Raw genomic sequence first — 19457 nt, forward strand, 5'->3', positions numbered from 1 at the left:
GGCCCTTGTGCTCCCGAGCCCCCCAACCTGTGTTTTTCCCGGCCTGGGATGAGGTGGGGATGCCCTGGCAGGGAGGGCTGCCCACCCGTTTGCAGGCAGGGTCCGTGTTTTCTCACATTTCAAACCAATGTGAACGTTTTGGGTTGTGTAAGTGCCTCTGGGAGAGGCCCAGGCTGAGGACTGGTCCTGTGTGTGTGCTGGTGGTCTCTGCGGGGGTACCTGGGCTGTCCCCCCAGCTCCTGCCTGTGCCTGGTGCACTCACCTGGATGCAGGGATGTGGACGGGCTGGGGGGAAAACAACCTGCTCTGCTCAGATCTTCCCAACTGGGAACTTGCTCCCCTGCCCTAGAGAAGTCATTTGCGTTTACAAGTTAGTTTTGTGCTGTGGAAATGTGAACTGATTTGCTGTTTTCCCTGAGGTTGTCTTGCTGGCTTCTCCTACGTGCATGTTTCTGCCTTCGTAGCAAACTGGGGGGGTGGGGGGGAAAAGACCAAAGAATGGAAAATGCAAAGCCTCTTGAGCAGAGACGTCAGCCTGGATGGTGATGCCTGTGCTTGCCTATGTCTTGCATTCATGAGCACCTCTCCTAGTTGTCTGCAATAGCTTTTTGGAAGCTTCCTCAGGAAAAAAAAAAAATCTAGGACAAGTACAGACTTGTAGGCTGTTTAACCCCTGTCAGAGGAAAGCAGTTGCACATCCAGTGTTTATCCCCTTGGAGGGTACTCCCAGCAGTACAGCTTCCAGCAGAGATCATCTTAACAACATGTGGCTGACTTCCATCCTCAGCCCATCCCCTTGATTTCCACCCCTGCTCCTGGAGGTGCCTCTTGGGTGAGATGAGAGTGTTTGGCCTGGGTGGTGCTGGCCCCTTGCTCTGCCAGCTGGCCGTGCTTACACCTTGCTGTTGCCTCTGCTGCTCCCATCTTGGAGAGGAGCTGCCAGGTTCTCCTCCACACCAGCTACATCCCCTGCTTCCTGGTGTGCTGCAGCTGGTTGTTGTGGGGAAGGAGGAAGGTGTCACTTTGGCCTAGGCCTTCGTTCTGCTTCTTGATTGTTTTGGCGCTGAAACTTTGGGGAAAGGCCTAAGCCTTTGTCCTGAAGAGAGGAGGGGTTTTGCTGTTGGATCTGGTGTTTGATGCTAATGGGGGACTTGGGACTTTGGTGAGAAGCTGGGGCAGCTGAGCAGGGCTCTAGGAGAGCTGGCAGAGGCACGAGATGAAATCCTAGGTGGGCTGTGTGTGGCTGCTCCTTCTGTGCAGAGGTGATCTGAGAGGCTGGTTTTGGGCTGAAGTCCCTGAAAATTGACTCCACAAGCTGGGGCAGCAGCTGGCCATAACTGGTTTCTGGACCTGCCCAGATAAGCCACTTTGGGATGTGGTACCAATGTCTGCAGAGGGCAAGGTGACCCTTTGCTGTGTGTCTCCCCTGATGCTCTGTATCCTACTGTCTCTGGTGTCCAAACCTGTGGTGGGATTGGGGCTGGGCACCCTCTCCTGTCAGGCTGAAGGAAATGTCCCACCTTCAGAAGAGGAGAAGGAGGCTCACGTAGTTGCTGAAACATCCTTCTTGGTGTGACAGCAGGCAGCTACTTGCTGGAAAGAGGCCTAAAGGGACTAGTCAGCCCTGTTGAGCTCCACGGGACCAGACAAGCTCTTGACACATGTGGCTGTCTGCTGGGCTGTGGGGAGAGGTGGCTCCTGGACGGTGCATACACCTACACCTTCTGTGACGAGCAGTGCCTTTTCAGTCCAACACAGAGCTCCCAGGAGAAGACACACAGCCCTCACCCCTTGCAGCCTGGCTCATAGCACCAGGGCTTGGTGCTTTCCACTTCCTGAGCTAGAGGAGTCTGGTGCGGCGGCTTCTCTCAGTGTTGTGGTTTGTGAGAGCACAGAAGCAAACAAGCCGGTAGATGACTGCTTCACAGGGTAACTCGTTTTATAGCTCCTGAAAATTGCACCTTCTGGAAGGTGGACAGGGCAAACAAACAGAGAAACAGAGCTCGTTCTGCCTTGCTAAACACACTAGAAATCTTGGGTCATAAGGAAGCGTAACTGGAGACACACCTTTTGGGATCATAAATGCTCCCACCTACGCTGGTTTCCATGCCAGCCCTGCTGACTAGCAGTAAAGGCTGTTCAGCAGCACCTCATCTTCAGCTGACCCTGCAGCAGCCTCACGAATGGTGACTGGCCTTTGGTGACCCACACAGACCTTCCGGGGAGGCACACGTCTCCCCATGGCCGTGCCACCATGATTGTCCTTCTCAGAAAACTTCTGAGCCTCAGGAGAGACCCTTAATGGGAATGCAGAGTTCCTAATCATTATGCCTGCCTTGCTGGGTAAATCATCAAACACGGGTGTACAAAGAATAATTAATCTTAACAGGAAGCTGGCGCTGGGACAGCTGGAGATGGAGTTAATTTGGCCAGGAGGGAGGAGGGAAGTAAGTTTGTTCAGAGCAGGGCAGGCAGCCCTGGTCACTGGCAGGAGTGTGCTGGAACAAAGGGTTGTGCTGCTCGGGGATGCTGGAGCACTTTCCTCTCAACTCAGCAGCTTCCAGGGGCCATACAGATAATTTTAGTCCTGCTGCCTGCCATTCAGCCAGGCTTCTGGTGGGCAGAAGTGTAATGTTAAAATAACAGCCCTTTCTCCCGGGTCACTAAGAGTAAAGAAACTGCAAGTGCTTTCCAGAGCAGAGTTCAGCACTTTGCTGTTCTCTGTTATTTAGCTGTCCAGGTTTATGCAGTGATGACTTGACTTTAAAAGCACTCCCTTGAACTACAAAGCTCCAGATACAAGTACCTACCTCTGTTCGTGCTCTAGAAGTACCCAGGTACACAAATCCCTTTTCTACAGGGCAGAGAGCATGTGAATCATCATTTCCTGCTCTCATATTAAATGTAGTAAATGTTCTCACTTCTCATATAGAGAACTGGGAAAGCTGGTGGTGAAAAAGGAGGTTGAAAAGCAAGTCACTCAAATCCCACATCATGTGTCCAAAGTAAATTATGACTTCTGCTGCCCGAGGAGGGGGCTGAGAAGAAATTTGTGTTTGGCTGATGTCTAAGGTGGTTTTGGTATGTGTGTAACCTGTGCCCATGCTGGGGAGAAGAGGTGACACTGAAGGACTCTGCTGGCCACGATCCTCTGAACCACTTGATCCCTGAAAAAGAGGAAGACCTTGTTCTGCAGAAGGGCTGTGGTTTGGGCTGCTTGGGAAGGTGCTGGTGAAAGGATGGATTCTGTCCGTGCTTGGCAGTCTGAAGCTTGCTCTGTGGAAGTCTGTCTTCTGCAAAGGTGGATCTGATATGACTGTGCTTGGCAGCAGACATCACCTGTGGGGGTGTGGGGAACCCCACAGCTGGTCTCTGCTCTGGGGTGCAGCATGGGAAGGGAGCACAGTGCCTGCAGAGCCAAGCAAGGGCTTGGTGGGTTTGGAAGGCAGGAGCAGATCCAAAGCTGTGTCCATCCTTGGTGCTACTGGCAGTGCCTGGTGAGGTCCTTGAGGATGAGGGTGCCAGGATGAGGAGGAGCTGTGGGTGCCAGGATGAGGAGGCTGGCACTGGTGCACAGGAATGCTGGTACATGGCTCGGGCAGGCTGGATGGCTCCTGCTGTAGGGGATGTGGATTAACTTTCTTTTCTCATTGTCTGGAGCGAGACAGCAGGCAGCTGTGTGGCCAAGTCTGTCTGAGGCTGTGGAACAAAAGAGGGATTTTTGCTCTCCTGGCTGGCTTGCTGCTAGAGCTCCAGCTCCTCTGGAGTCAATAACTAGTCGTGAGATTGTTTTGTGTTTCTTGTTGCTGCCGTCTGTGCCTCTCTCCACCGCCCCCCTGCTCACACACCACTTGTGCTCAGCTGAGAAACTCTGTTTGCCGTTTGCCTTGGTGAGGAGACGTGCTGCAGCCTCCCCTCTCCTGGGTAACAAAAGGGGAGAGCAAGTGGAGCAGAGTTCTGTCTGTCTGATTTACTTCCAAGTGTGACAAACGGGGTGTGAATGTTTATCCCTTGCCTGGAGCAGTGCAGAGCTGGCAGAGCTGTAGCTTGTCTGTCAGGGCTGGAGGCAGGTGGGCAGCAGAGTGGGTCCCTGGCTGGAGGGAGGGAATCTGTGGGCTTACATCCCTCTCTGAAGGCAGCTCCCCATCCCTACAAGAGCCCCCCAGGCAGGGTTGGGCAAGGGGGAGCAGCCAAGGAGGGCAGTGGCTCAGGCCAGCCCCTCTGCTGGGGTGGTGTGAGTGCGTGGATGGACATGCTCTGCTTGTAGTTTTGGGGAATACCTTCTCCTGGAGGTCACCTTTGAGGAAGAGGTACATCTGTCTGTAGAACCCAGATTGCTGCCACTTGACTTGGTGAAGCCTGGCTAGAGGCTCTTGTTGCCAGCAAAAACAGGGTGGACATGCAGACTCTGCCATCTGGAGAAGAGGATGCTCAGGCTCTGCAAGAGAAGAAGGGCAAGGAGGTGGGTGGGTTGTGCTGTGAAGCTGCTGCAGACCTGATCTGTACAAAAGCATAGAGAAAGCTGCTCTGCCAGGCAGTGGGGCAAGTATTTCTTCCTCCTGCTCAGGGCAGCTGCTCCTGAAGCAGCCGGGCAAGCAAGCACACCAGGGACTGGGATTTTGTTTGGTGCCTCTTTTCTTGAGGGCTGAAGGCCGAGATATCCAACATACAGCCTTTAGGCTGCTGTTGTGACCTCTGAATTACAGTGGCAGGGATTGCTGGGGAAGTTAATTACTTCTTTATGCTGCTCTTAAAATCTGTCCCCCTTCAAATCTGTCGTGTGGAAATGCAGAGTGCTTAGGAGGGGAGAAAATGTGCAAAGGACCAGCCTGCTGTTGGTCAGCAGATTTTTGTCTTGTGCAGTTTTGCCTGCGTGTACTCGGGGTCGTGTCCAGGGTCTGAATCAGGAGGTGAAATTTGACTTCAGACCACAAAGATGTGCAGGCTTCTGCCTCCTTGTGATGGCTTTTGAACATCCCCCAACTCTTTTTGGTCAATTAAAACTAGCTGATGGGGTGCCAGTGTCAAGTGGCAGCTGGGTGTATTGCTGTGACTAGGCTTGTGGACAGAGGCTGTTGACCAGAAAGGGCTTTAGCTGGGTACGTTGTCCAGCATCAGGTACTGCATTCAGGAGGGTGGTCAATGCCATGCTGTTAAGTTGAATGGCTTCAGTAAACTGCAGGTATCTGAGGAACCTGGGATGCAGGATGGTGGTGGTGGAGAGGATGACCCCTTCAACAAGGTGAGGGTGTCAAGCTAGTGCCAGTCTGCAGTTATTTGGAGACCTAGTGTAAAAACACTCTGACCTCTGAGCACATTAATCTTGATTGAAAACGAGCTTATCAGATATCTGTAGCAAAAGGCTGTTTCCAAGAAGCATGAATCATCTCTGGAGTACTAATGCTTGTAACTTCCAGCCCTTTGTTCTGGTTGAGGGAACCATACTCTCAGTTGTTCTGGCTCCAGCAGCTCAGGCCAGAGGTGAGGACACTGCAGCAACTTGCTGTCCATCCCTCCTGGACACCCACCTTCATCCCAAATGCTCCCTGCAATGAGTCCTGAATAAAACTGGCTCAGAATGCAGCATCTCCAGGGAGGAAAGTTTGAGGCATGGGTATGAGTTGGTGCCTTCTTGGTGGGGAGCATCAGCATGGGACTGAATGTTAAGTCCAGAGGATTTTGCTGTCAGCCCTGAATGCTTCATTGTCTGTCTGCTTGGACCTCTGCAGGTGTCCAGCCTGACCAACCTGTAGCACTCCTAGCATAGCAGGGATTTGTTATGTATCTTGTACTCTGATATAACAAGAACATAAGTCATTTTTCCAAACTGATGATCTTGCTATAAATAGAGAATCCAGCTGCTTGCATTGAATGGCATCAAAGAAAATCAGAGGAGCAGCTCTTACGCAGAGTGAAGTGGATTCTGGCTGCTTTCTCTGAAGACACTGGGGCTGGGGGAGGGGGATTTCTTGGCAGCTGAGACGTGTGAAAGCAGTGCCTGAGAGCTTGGTGTGGTGTGTGGGATCCTGGGCAGTGTGCATGTGAGGGATCTCCTGTGGCACCATCCCACACTGGCCCTCCCTGCCTCCCCACCACAGAACCTGCCTGCGCCGGTCCCCGGGTGGAGTGAGGAGCCACTGAAGGCAGGGTTGCTTTACTGCTTAGAAATAAGGCTTTTCAGGAAAAGGCGCTTGAAACCTCCCCTGCTAGGAGGAGGAGAGCTGGCTGCAGGCTCGTGCCTGGAAGCTGCAGCAGTGTTAAATCATGTGGAGGTGTCTCAGCAAATTCTAGCTGCTGACTTGCGAGTTCGGCGCGCGGAGCAGTGTGGTGTGTGAGCCCTGATGCAGATACGGGTGGTTGCTTGTCCCCTCTGCTCTTGCCTCTTCTCCTTGTATGTGGGCTCCAACCCCTCACACCAAAGCTGCTGTTCCCAGGGTGGCTGAACTTGCTGCTTCAGTCCTTCTCAGTGCCATGGAGACAGGATGCCTGGTTATGGCAGTATTGTCTGTGCTGAATCCTTTCAGCCCTGGATGCACATGGTTAGGGGAAGTCCAGCCTGAAACAGGCCTTGTTCTGGCCAGCTAAGTGCTGAGCTGAGTCTGAGTGCTCTTCTCTGAGGGCAGGGAGTGAGTGCTGGGGAGGTCATGTCCAGGAGCATCCCTGGAGCCTCAGGAGGGGATGGAGGAGCATCACCTCCTCTCCTGAGCAGCTGCATTGCGTCTGCAGGGCTGGCAGTTGCTGAGAGGGCCTGTAACCTGGGTCAGGCTGTGTTTTGGGTGGCAGTGAGGATCTGCCAAAAGGAGCATCAGCCAACAGGACTTGTTGTAGCCTTAACTCCTGGACAAGTGTATCCAAGAGTCTCAGGAGGAAACAAGCGTGACTCAGTCCAGCAGCAGAGCCCGGAGCTCTTGTGCTCTAGCATTACAGTAAGCCTGTTAAGCACGAATTTCCAGAACTCTTTGAAGCTTTTATTTAGAAAGAGCCTGAAAAGGGAGTAGGCTCTGGTGAATCAAGCTCTTTGAGGTAAGTAGAGAAACCTGATCAGTTGGGTGTTTATCTGCCTGCGGTGGCTCTTGCACCCAGCGCGGAGGGGTGATGCTGCTGTGGGGGGAGCAGAGGGGCTGTTGGGGGCTGGATGGAGCTCGTTAAACCTGCTCCAGGGTGTGGGAAAAGCAGAGCAGAGCTGGCAGTGGTCACAAGCAGAGGTGTGTTCCCAGGACATCAGAGAGCTCAGCCTCCCTCTCCTTGTGTGTGGTGAATTGCTGGCTTGTTCTGCCAGGGAGCTGGGAGAAGGTCCCTGGCTTTATGCTCCCTGGGAAAGAACAGTTGAGTTTGTTAATGAGTTTAAGGGGGCCCAGTTTGTTACAGCTGGGCCCAACTGGTCTTAAAGCACTCAGCAAATGCCTCCTGGGACCTCCAGCTCTGTGTGGTGGGGTTTCTTGCCTGGTTCTTCCTTTTTTAGACAGCCAAGTGAAGTGTACCAGAATATCTTAACTGCTTTGACCTAAAGTAGTGCTAAGTGCTGGGTGGAAACCTATTTCAGTTAGGGCAAGCTATAAAAAAAGAGGTTCCTCTCTTCTGTTCCAGTGCTGCTCAGCCTGTGGAAAGGTGGTTGTGGTCCCTGGCTGGCTGAAGTGTTGAGAGCTGGCAGGTCCTGGCATCCAGCAGCATTCCTGTGAGCAGGGGTTTGCTCCTGGCTCTGCTCCACTTGTCTGGCTGCTCGTTGGGCACCAGGGCCCCACATTCCCCTCCCACAGGGCTCTTCTAGGAGGCCAGACACTGAAGATTAAGATGCTCTGACAGCTTATGCATGTACGGCCTTGTTTTGCTTTGAAAAGCATAGCTTGCTTAAATTCAGGTTGCCCTGAGCTCACAAAAGCAGATTTATGTTGCCCAGGTCCCCTGAAAAGGATGGCAATAAGTTAAGATCTGTCTTTTCCAGGGAATCATGAGTAATACTCATGGATGTCAGTGAGATCTGAAGTATGAGATGTTTTTGTACCAAGCTGGCAGCAGCTGGGCAGGGGTGGGATGAGGAACTGGGCTATACTGAGCTCTGTGCAGAAAGGAGGATGAGGAGGAGAGAGCAGAGGCAGTGACAGAGGTTTGTTACTTGCTGGCATCTGCTGGATGAGGAGGTCAGCTGCTCCTAGCTAGGATGAGAACTGCTGCAAGTCCTGCCTGGAGCTTGGTCCTGACCTAGTAAGAGCACAGACAGCTCTCCTGTGGATGGGGCAAACAGGAGCAGGTCTCGAGCATAGCTCTGGAAGGAGGGGCAGGCACAGTAGTCACCATGTAGGTCAGAGTTTCCCCCTCTGAATTTCTGTCCGGAGAAGTAGAAAGGAAAGAAGTTTCTTGAGCCTGACTGTTGGCTGCACTCACATGGATCCACACGGAATGCTGCCTCCATCTCCTCCAGCCTTCTGCTCCTCTGCAGCCTCTCTGCTTTTCCCCCTGATGCTCAGAGGTGGATGTTAGGAGGCTGTGAATGCTGGCAGTGCAGCTGAGGTGGGTGGCTGGCATGGAGATTTCAGAGTGAGCTCTGCCACTCCCTGCCAGATCCTTGGATTCCCTCAGTGCCTCCTGTGCTGCAGTCTGAGCTGGCTCGGGGGTGTCTGTGTCTGCCATCCTGGCTTGGGAAGAAGAGGCTGGTGCCTCAGAGGGCTGTGGGGCTGGTTGCTCCCCTTGCAGGAGAACCAAGGGCTGGCACAGCCCCCCATGTGGCAGCAGGTGTTGCATGGAGCAGTTCTGCTGGCCAGGCCACCTCTTCAGGACAGGGCAAGGGTTTGGGCTCCCGAGACTGGTCCCAGATAGGACTTTCTCCTTCCTCCTTTTCTCTGCAGCCACCATGAAGGGGTGTTGCCTGTGCCACAGGAAGCCTGAGGGTGTTTTGGTGGGCAGCCTGGCCCTGGAGAGGCTGGGGTAGGTGGCAGGGAGTGATGGTTGTGTGGCTGTACAGCTCTGCCAGGACATGGACTCTGTGCTGCCTCGTTGTTGTGGTGCAACCACCTCTGTCCTGGTGGGCTCTCAGGGCAGAGTGACCCCATCCCTCCCCACCTCCCTGCCCAGGCTGCTTGGGTGACACAGCACTGGGACCTACATCCATCTGAAGCTTCAAAACAACTTATTATTATTTCTTTTTTTTTTGCAAGAGGTAGTTTTGGGAAAAGGGCAGGCTGGGGGAGACCTTTCTGAAGCATGTAGGGTGGTTGTGGCAGGGCTCGGGGTGCAGGGCTGGAGGGGGTGCAGCCCATCAGTCAGGCCCTGCACGTGGGTGCTGAAGTCTTTCATTCCTGGTGCCAAGGAGCTGTCTGTGCCTGTGGCAGCAGGGCTGGCAGACCCACAGACTTTGTGGTGTGTGGTTGTCCCCATCCCACGGCCCGTGTGGCCTCGTTCTTCAGTGAGTTTTCCACCCACATCAGGACACGTGCAGAGTCAGGCTGGTTAAATGTGCTCAACCAGAGATTTCATTCCAGATGTTCAAGATGACCCCTTCCTCTGAGGGCAGCCAGCGTGCTGATAAAACACTGTGGGGCTATAAATAAACCTGTCAGCTCTGCAAGGGAGAAGAGCCTTCGGTTTGAGCAGGAGTTTGTTCTGAACTGAAGCCCTGGAGCTTTCTTCTCTTGAGTTGTAGGCTGACCCTTGATTTTGGGGAGGAGCTGGAAAATGTAGGTTTCCCTATTGCTCTTGACCTGATGGAAGAAGGTGCTTACAGAGGGGAGGGAGTTGGAGTAGATTTCCTACTCTGCTTTCCTACAGGCACACACCTGCTGGTCTCCCTTTGGAGGACTCTGCGTTTGCTAGAATGAGGACGTGTCTGTCCATACCACCTGCATGGATGTGTCCCTTCTCATGCTGCACTGCACTCTGGCTGAAATAACTCATTTGTAGCCAAAATAATGACTGTGGGTCACTCTGCCCCGTGGCAGAGCTGTCACTCCCCTCTTGTTGCTGCAAGTGGAGCTTTCACAGGCTGTGTTGAGGAGCTGCCCTGGCCTTCCTGCAGCGTGAGGCTGCTTTAGTGGCTTCTGCAGGTGATGTGGGACACCTGGCTGGTCCCTCCTGCCATAGCAGGCAACTACAGCCCTGTTGTTACAGCCAGGGACAACAGACACTTCTGGCCCTCAGGGTGAGTTTTGCTGAGAGCTTGGGCTTGCCAGGCTGGCTCTGCCCTCCTGGAAATCAGTTCACTGAAAGGTCAGGGCCAGGATGGGAGGGACTGACCCTTCCACTGGCAGTGATTTGGCTGGTCCAACCTCTTGCAGGGTGCAGAGAGCAAGTGCCAACCTGGGGGAGGAATGGCTGAGCAGCAGGTCTGGCTTCTGGAGGCGAAATGATGCTAAAAATTGTGCAGAGGGGGCTGCAGGGTGGTCCTGAGCCCCAGCTGGGCTGTGCAGGAGTGTTGCCCACAAGCAGCAGCACAGGGACAGGCAGGTCAGGCTGTAGCGACGGCTGCACGTTTCACTGGGAGTCTGCCTGTAGCCTCCAAGCAGAGGACTGTGTTGGGTAGGCCTGGTGTGATGGGCTGGCAGGCTGCGGGATGTGGGATGTCCCCCTGGGTCACAGGATTGCTGCTGGTGTGGGGGATGCTGCTCAATGTGTGTCAGCTCCAGACAAATCACCTCCCGGGGCCTCAATTCAACTTGAGTTGAGATGGAAAGCATCAACTACTCTTCTAGACAACTCCTTCCACATTAGAGGCTGAATCCATGACCTGCCCCTGTGCTGGGCTCTTAGGAGGGGAGAAGATAAAAACCTCTCCAGACAGTCCTTAACCTTGTGCCAAACCTGCTGCTGCCTCCAGCAGTTGGTGTGAGATCTGCTCTTGCCTCGCTGGCTTGTGAAATGCCTAAGACAATTTGTGTCTCAAGAACTGACAGGATGGAGCCAGGGGGATGGGGACAGTTGAGAATTAATTAGGAGCTGTTGGTTTAATTAGTAGCATCTCAGTATATTTGTGCATGAGGGTTGGACGCTGAGGGAGTAACAATATCTTGTGAGCTTCCAGCTTTCCTGCTTAGAGAACACGAGCCCTTTGTGACTGAAGTTGTCCTGGTGTGTTTCTGTGGAAAGGCCATTAGTACCAAGGCCTCATCCCTCCCCTCTTTTGTGTCTCAGCTTCCTTGGTGTCCCCTCTTCCTGGAGCTTTGGTAGGAATTACACAGTCTATTCAAACTGACTGAGAGCAACTTGCTCTGTCTGTGTGTCTTGCTGTCTCCTAGGCTTTCTGTTTTCCCAGCACCATCTGGTCATGCTTTGCTGGCAGTGTGGGTAACCCCAAGCCTGTCACCTTCATCCAGATCCAGGGCTGGGGCTTTACAGGACCAGAAGATCTCAGGGCACACCAAAACTTGTGATCTTTGTTGACCCCAGAGGCTTCACTCCAAGGTGGAGCTGTGATGTTGAGGTGGCCTCTGGCTGCTGCTGTGCAGCATCCTGGGCAGGTCCCCACTGCCATCAACCAGGGAATGGGCAGGGCTCAGGGTGATCCATCACCACCTCTCCTGGGACTGTCTCTGTCTCCTGGGGTGTGCAAGGCTGGGGTGGGAGAAGACAGCTCATTCCCAGCTCATGGGATGCTCTGGGTCCCTGCAGCTCTGAGCGTATCTAATTAAAATGTGCTGATAGCTGCCTGCTGCAGCTCTGATGGAGAGGGATGAAGGAAGGGGGCTCTGGCCTCCTGTGGCTGCTTTCCATGAAATGAAGACATCTCTGCTGCAGACTCACTTGTCTCCCACAGCACGTTCTCCCCTGTTATCTGGATACAGGAGTGCATGAGCTTTCCAAGGGTATCTCAGTCCCTGGCTGCCCTCTGAGCCCATTTATGAATGTGTGTCCCAAGCTCCTGCACTGCGTGTGGTCACTGCAAGCATGGGGTGCCTTTGCCATCCATCTTGTCCCACACTCACTGGGCTGGGCACCCCTTTCCCTGCAGCAGGGGCGGCTGGAGCCCCCATGTCCAACAGACATGGCCAAGGCCCTGTGCTCACTGGAGAAGCTTCAGCTGGCAAAAGCCCAGGGCTGTTGGTCAGTGCTGTTTCAGAGCTCAGTTGCCAGCTCTGCCTGTCCTTGCAGAGCAAGGGGAATGACAGACAGTCTGTTTGTCCTGCATAAAATGCAGCAGCCACCACCCCCAACTGTTCTTGCTGCTTCCCCTCCCCACCCCAGAAGACCCATGTTGGTGGCTCCTTCCCCCCACGCTGCCCAGACCTGTCGGGGTGAGTGTGTGACACGGGAGGGACTTGGAGCCAGAGGGGATCACTTGGGACCTGCTGCTGCCAAGGGCAGGGTGGCTGGTGGGACTCTGCTTGCCCAGGACGTGAGTGGGTTTTGGAAGTAGGGATGTGCACATAGAGCCTGGCAGGGGAGGGGGATCCGTGTCCTCTGCCTTCCTCTTGCCTGACATGCGGCGCCAACTCCGATGAGGAGGAGGACACCTCCCTGGAAAAGCAATTTGAAGTCTACGGCTGCTCTCCTTAAATCACCTTGCAAGAAGGCAGACGTGCCCAGCTCCTGGTGTCTCTATTTTTACTTCATGTAGAGATGGGTATGGCTGAGCTGTCTCCTCTTATTTCCAGCCTTTGACACGTGCTGGACCGCCTTGCTGAGGATGTGTCTGGCTGCATGTGAAGCTGCCACTTCCCTGAGCCCCTGGGGGACTGCAGGGGTGAAGGGCTCTCATCTTCTGCATGGCTTCCTAATTTGTTTTTTCCCTGCTTGCCTCCCCCTTCCACCTCCCTTTCAGTTTTTGCACTTTTGTGGTTTTTTTTCTTGTATTTGTTCGAAGCAGCCTGGGTAAACAGGGAGCAGGAGCGTGGTAACTGGGGCCACTGGTAGCACTGGATCCCTGAGCCATTTTTAATGGGTTTCTGATAACTGGAACTGGCCTGTTCAGATGTAGAGTCTTCTCTTACTTCCTCTATCTGCAGCTTGGCACAGGGTTTTCCTTGGAAGGGCTCAGACTGTGCATTTTGCTTCCTGCCAGTCAGGCTGACAAGCTTTGTGGCTCAGGTGGCTCCAGTTGCAGCAGCTCTGGTGGTGCTGGTTTCCAGACCGTCCCACTGATGCTGTTTTTAGCTTTCAGCTGCCCCCAGCACCACATTCCTGAGTCGTGCCTGTCAGCTGCCCCATCCCTCCTCCTGCCTTTGGGCAGAAGCCCATACATGATAGCTGGGCAAGTCCTCAGTATCTTCCAGCCCATGGGATGCTGATGGAGAGGCTGATTTCATGGTTTGTTGCTCCAAAACCTGGTTAGGAGTAAGAGAAATGGTTTGACCTGTTGAGCTTTCTTGATAACCTGGGAGGAATGAGAGCCCTGCAGCTGCCAGGCTTTCCTGCTGGGAGGGTGATCTGGGGGGGCTCTGTGGCTGCCCTGGACCTGCTGCCCCCAGCAGGTTGCCCCTGGTTGGGGCTGGGGACCTCCAGGAGCCTGTGGGATGAGCTGGGATGTGCAATTCCCATATCCATCCACAGCCCTGGGCTCAGCCATGGGCAGAGCCTGTGCTCAGAGCTGTTGTCTGGCCCATGTCTCCCCCAGTGAGGCAGGAGGAGCTCATGTTGCTGGAGGAGTTTGGAGAAGATGCCCCATAACAAATCCTCTGAGCCCCTCCAAGGCTTGTCCTGCATCCAGTGACTTGGTGTGCCTGGTAACAGCACTCTGCCAGCTTTGGAGAGTGCAGAGGAAAGGGGAGAGTTTCTCCATTGCTGTGAAACTGCCTTAAGGCTTTTCAGCTTGAAATGTTGGTTTCTGCTCCTTTGGTTGCCCGGAGCGTGTGATGGTCAGGAACATGGCTGGAGGGGGTTGTCCTTGGTGGGGAGCTCCCCTCAAGGAACTGTCCCCTCCTCTGTAGGCATAGGCTGGCTGCAACCACGCCAGGTTTGGGGTGTTGGTGATTAATGGAGAAGCCTTGGAGCTGACAGCTCCTGAGCCTGTGCTGCAGAACTCGTTGGCTGGTTGCAGGGACTCTGTTAGACATGATCTGACTTCAGCCCTAAGGGTGGGTTGTAGGGGGTTCCACCAGCTAAGGGGTTGGCTTTGGGTGTGCTGCAACCCACCTCCTTCCACTGCTGAGTCCCTGTGGGAAGGGAGATGAGCCATAATGTGCTGGAACATGCCCACCCACCTGCCTCCCAGGAGCAGGAGTTGCCTCAGCACCGGGCAAGTGGGCGCAGCAAGTGGGATCGAGTTAAAGACTGACATCCCCTTCTCTGGGTGTTGCAACAGATGGTGGGGATCTATAAACCTTCCTGTGCTGAAGGGAGGCTGAGGGGGAGCCCGTTCAGGGGCTGTTGCTCCTGAAGGATGTGAATATTCTCCAGTTCTTGGTTGGGCTTTTCTCACTCACATCTCCTGTGTGAAAATGTGGGAGTGGAGTGGTTGAGTCTGGGCTTGATTTGTCTTGAGCCATCCTGGTTATCTAGGCTGACCTGGAGCAGAAACATGCCAGTGTGTCCAAGGTGGGACCGTGAGAGCTGGCACCAACACCTGGGTGCACAGGATGCCACCCTGCTGGAACTGCTCCCTGCCCCTTCTGACTCTGCAGCCCCTGCGTGGCTTTGTCTCTGCCATCTGGGAAAAGAGAGGATTGGGTGTCACCTGGAGGGGTGCAGGGGGGTTGGGTGTCATGGTTTGCTTCAGAAGGGACCCTGTGTCAGTCTGGACCAGGTGTGCTGTGTGTCTTGGGGGCAGCTCCCAGGGTGGGCCATGCCCTTCTGCTCATCCCCTGCCTGGCCCCGCTGCTGTGTTGATGTTTGGTTAAGGAGAGTTGGCATCTGGAGTTGCTTATCCTTTGCCCTTGAGTATGAAGCAGCACTGCTGGGCCCCAGTGTTCCAAGTCATGATCAGGCTGGGAAGGTGTTGCAGGGGATCTGATGGGGAGAGGCTATTCTTTGTTGTGGGATTAGAAACTTGAGACCCTGAGGAGCCCTTTCCACCTGACTGCCTGGAGCAAAGCACCAGTAAGGGGACTGGGGGAAGGACTCTGCATTCCCCCTGCAGACACCTGGGTCTGGGTTTCTTTCCACCCTGTCTTGAGTCCACGTGGAGGACATGGTCACACTGGCCAAGGGAGAACTGGAGAACTGGTCTGAGGTGATTGCAGGGAGCATCACTGGCAGTCCTTGGTGTTGGGGTCGGTGGTAAGATCAGAATGGCTGAGAAGGTTTGTGGAGCAGGGAGGGTTCATTTGCTCTTAGGGCAATGCAGATTGGCCACCTGCCTCCCAGGGACATGCCTCCTGTGAGGGACAGCTTAAAGAGGGGGGAGCAGATAGGTGAAAAGGGACAAGTCCCTGCACCTTCCAGCCAGCAGGTCTGTTCACCTGATCAAACCAGTGAGGGATCCATTAAAGCTGTTGTGAAACCTGGTGAGAATCGGGACAAGAGATGTTCCAGCTGGGACAGCCCTGCAGGCCCAGTTTGTGCTGTGATAGGACTGTCTGTGCCCTCCCTGTGGGGGTAGCACTGCAGATGAATTACTCTGCAGCAAGGGCAGTCTGACATGTTTGTCTATCTCTGTGGTCCAGTGTTGACATCAGTGCTTGATTCCAACCTGCTGTGAATTAGCCAAGACTATCTGAAAATGACTTGTGGGTAGCTCATCCGAAAGCCACTCTGCAGGGTGAGCTCTGGGGCGACTTTCCCAAGGCACAAACACAGCTCAAATTACTCTTTCAGCTTTTGGAGGGTCAGGTGGTATCTCAAATGCTTGCAGCCCTTGCTGTGTAGCTTTGTTCTGAGCCCTCTGTGTCTGGCAGGAGGAGGAAGCCACTCCAGGAGCTCTGCCTGCTGGGAAGCACTGTGCTTATCAATGTGATTGGGGGTCCTGATGCAGGACAAGTGGTAAAGGGCAAAGTGCTGTAGTCCAGAGACACCAACTCAGACACGGGGCAGGCTCCTGGGGATGTTCAGGAGGGTGAGTGGGCTGTGAGCTCCAGCAGCAGCTGGGCTTGCTCCTGCTGCACTGGGGAGGTCCAGCTCTCTGCTGCTGCTGCAGACAGGGCTATGCACCTTGTTCAGCTGGGTTATGGGCTTGTGCTGAACATGTCTCTCCTCCCAGGGCTGGTGGGATGCTGGGCAGGATGCCCAGCTCCTTGTGGGGTGGGAGCAGCAGAGCCCTCCACAGCTCATCCCTGTCCAGACAGGGACACCCTGGTGTGAGACCATCCCTGCTACCTGAGTGTGGGAGCTGGTGCTGGGGTTGGGAGGGGATGTTGGTGCATTTGGGATAAAACTAGAGAGGGGGAGCTGAAATCCCTGCTGCAAAGGGCTTTCTCAGTCTGGAGGGCTGTGCGAGGACCTCAGTGGTGCTGAAGAGTATCACAGCTGGGAGTAGCACTGGGGTAGCAGGGAGGGTGCAGTGGTGCTGAGAGCAAGGGGAAAAAACGTGCTGCTGACATGAAATCATGACCTGGTACCTTTGCTCTGTTTTTCCACCCTGTGTGTGTTCATAGGGCACTGCTCCTGAGCAAGGCCACGTGCAGCACCAGAAACAAGTCTGATCCTGAGGTTTTGCTTTCTCCCAGCACTGATGTGTGTGTTTTCTCTCAACAGCCATCAAGGTGAGCTGTGTTGGATTCTGTGGGGTGTCTAGCAAGATCAATGACACAGCGTGGACTGTGGAGGAGCAGTACTTTAACAGCACACTGTCTCTGGCAGACAAAGGTAAGGCCCACAAAGGCACCATCTGTGGCTCCGAGCTGGTCTACAGAAATGTATCACCAAGACTTCAGCATCTCCTCAGTGTGAAATACACCTTCACAGGCTGCCTTGGCCTGTGCACAGAGGGTGTGAGCCAGCATTACAGATTACAAGAGCTTAGAAGGAGCTGTGCTGAGAGAAATCCTGAATAGCTGCACAACTTGGCAGCCACCTTGCAAACACTGCTTGCATCCCCTGGACCTGCCTGGAACAGGGCTGCCAGCAGCCATGTCTCTGCTGTTTGAAGGGCCTGTGGGTCCACCCTGCTCTATTCCCCACGTGTGCTGTCTGTGGTGCTCATAAAACAGTTGTCAAAGCTGACCCACAGGAGCCAGTTGCAGGCCAGGAGTAGTTTGCATCAAAAGGGGTGTGGAAGTGCCACTTGTCCTCCAAGAGAAACGTTGAGAGCATGGCAGGAACAGTCCAGGAGGGTCACCACCACATCCCCCCAAGCACAGATGCCCAGAGATAGCAACGGGGTGGTGTTACCCTGTGGGGTAAAGTGACACCAGCAGCTTCTGGGGAATCTGGGCTGGGATGAATGCTGTCTTTCTGCTGTTAAATAGGTCAGCCTTACCACAAATAATTCATGCTGTTCCCTGGCTCCTGTTGAAATCAAGAGATGCCAGTATTCACCTGCTGAAGGCAGTGGCTGGAGCAGTAACTGTAGCATGGCCAAAAGCCCAGGGTAGCAGGAGCTCAGCTCTCTGGGGCTGTTTTATCTAATGACAGGAAATGGGTAAAACTGAAGTGGTGTTTTCTGCTCGGTCAGCAATTTTTTCAAGCGGAGCTTTTAGCATCAGGGGGAGACTGACCAAAAAGAAAGAGTGCAGCTTGCTGTCAGGTCCTGGGGAAGGGAGGCAGCTTCCTGGCTCCCCTCTTGGCTTGGCTCATAGCCTGGGGGCTGCAGTTGGAGGTAAACTGCCTGGGAGGGCAAGGAGAAACGTTCCTGCCTGCTGAGCACAGCCCAGCAGCCCAGCTGTGAACATCAGGGTGGCAAAATCCTCAAGGCTTTATAAGGTGCTGCAGGCCATGGAGCTGGGCTGGGAGCTGGAGGCTGTAAGTGCTTGTGGTCTTCTGGAGAGGTTTAAACCTGCAACTGCACTGAAAAGTGCACCTGCCAACTTCTGTTTCTAATATTTAATGATTTAAGGGAGAGCTGTGATGCTGTGGTTGGTGAGGCTGAGCAGTGGCAGAAGCCAATGAGGAGGTAGGAGTGGGAAGAGGTGGCTGTGCTGTTTGTTGGTTTTGCAGCCCCTGGCAAGATGTTTAGAGCTGCCTTGGCAAGTCAGTGCTTGTGAGGTTGCCCTTGGGAGCCGTCCCCTTGACAACTAGAACCAGTGTGGACTGGGAAGGATGGCAGGAGAATGCATGTATGGATACATGTTTTTGTGGCTCTGAAGTGTCCCCTTTAAAGGCTTGAATTCCCAAAATGGCCAAAATCTGGTATTCCCAGTTCTTAAACTGTTAGTGGAAAGCCTTAATCTTTTTGGCTCTTAACTGTCTGGGTCCCAGACCTGTTTTGTCACCCCGTGCAGTGCTGCTGTCTGTCAGCCACAGGGACTGCAGGTTCTGCCAGCCTGGGACCTGAGCAGGTGTCCCGGGGCTGTGGTGGCAGCTCTGGGCTGCTCCCTGGAGCCTGCTGTGGAGGTGGCAGCTGCCCAACTGCCTGCCTGGGGTGCCATGGGGACAAACCAGCCAGCTGAAGCCTTCCAGAGCTCCTGCAGATCCAGGCAAGTGAGGCAAGAAGTGATAGTGCATGACTTGTGGGAGACGTAATGAATTGAGGGGAAAAAATCTGTCCCATAGCCCTGCCTGAGTCCCACCCTCCACAGCTGAGCTGCAGTTCTGTGCTGCTCCTGTCCTGCTTGGCAAAGCTGCAGTGCAGTTGTGGGGAAGAGCCTGGTCCCAGTTCCCAGCACTCAGTGTGGAGCAGCGTGTCAGGGGCTCAGAATCACTGACCTGTGCTCTTCTGCCTCGTGTCCAAGCAGACAGGATGGCTGGGAGCTCTCAGCCTGTGGCCCCCAGCAGCAGGGAAGCAGACACGGGGAGGGCAGGCAGTCCCAGTGTGTGGGACCCCAGCAAGGGCAGTGCTGGTGGGACATTGGCTCTCTGTGTGGCTGGTGCGAGCTCAGCACTCATTGTTCTGGACTTGCCCTGTTTGTCTCATCTCCTCCTTCCCATGCCCTGAGAACACAGGGGAGCGAGTGGTGGGATGTGGGTGGGAGATGCTGCCTTTGGACCCAAGTCCTCCAACAGAGATGGCTTTGAAACTGTCCCGTGCAAGTGCTGCTCTGGCCTGTGCAGATATGGAGGCAAAAGCCCTGGGGGCTGGCACAGCTCCAGCCTGCTGGCAGTGAGAAGAATGTCTGCAGTGTCTGCAGTTGCAGCCCTCACCCTGATGCATATCCAGGCTGGCAGAGAGGCAGGGAAGCTGGGCTGCTTCTCCATGGCTCTGCCCCTGCATGTGTCTGCCTGCCTGTCTGTCTGCCTGCTCTGGGGTGTCCTAGCACAGCCCTGCAGTGAGGCAGTAGCTGGGGTTTGCTCGGGGAGTTGTGCCATGGCCTGGTGGGCACCAGCAGGGCAGAGCCTCGGTGCTGACTCAGCCAGGGTGTTTTTAGGCTCCCCAGGAATAGCTTTCAGCTGCCCTGGCTTTTCCCGAGCAGAGCATGAAGGAGCTTCAGACAGAGGGACTGTCCCTTGGTGCCTGCTCTGCTCAAAGCAGAGCTGTCCCTTTCCCTGTGTCTCCAGCCAGG

General features: G+C 54.4%; 1 protein-coding gene across 1 annotated transcript in view; it reads left to right on the forward strand.

Moving 5' to 3' along the window:
• The first annotated feature begins 15052 nt into the window (after positions 1 to 15052).
• Positions 15053 to 19457, forward strand: part of ARRDC1 (arrestin domain containing 1) — a 20433-nt gene continuing 16028 nt past the window's right edge. Inside the window, exons 1-2 of the mRNA XM_009994348.1 lie at positions 15053 to 15134; positions 16555 to 16665. Coding sequence (XP_009992650.1) covers positions 15053 to 15134; positions 16555 to 16665 — 193 coding nt within the window. The remainder of the gene's footprint in view (positions 15135 to 16554; positions 16666 to 19457) is intronic.

This window comes from Chaetura pelagica, unplaced genomic scaffold (assembly GCF_000747805.2).
Source record: "Chaetura pelagica isolate M959 unplaced genomic scaffold, ChaPel_1.0 scaffold132, whole genome shotgun sequence".
NCBI lineage: Eukaryota > Metazoa > Chordata > Aves > Apodiformes > Apodidae > Chaetura > Chaetura pelagica.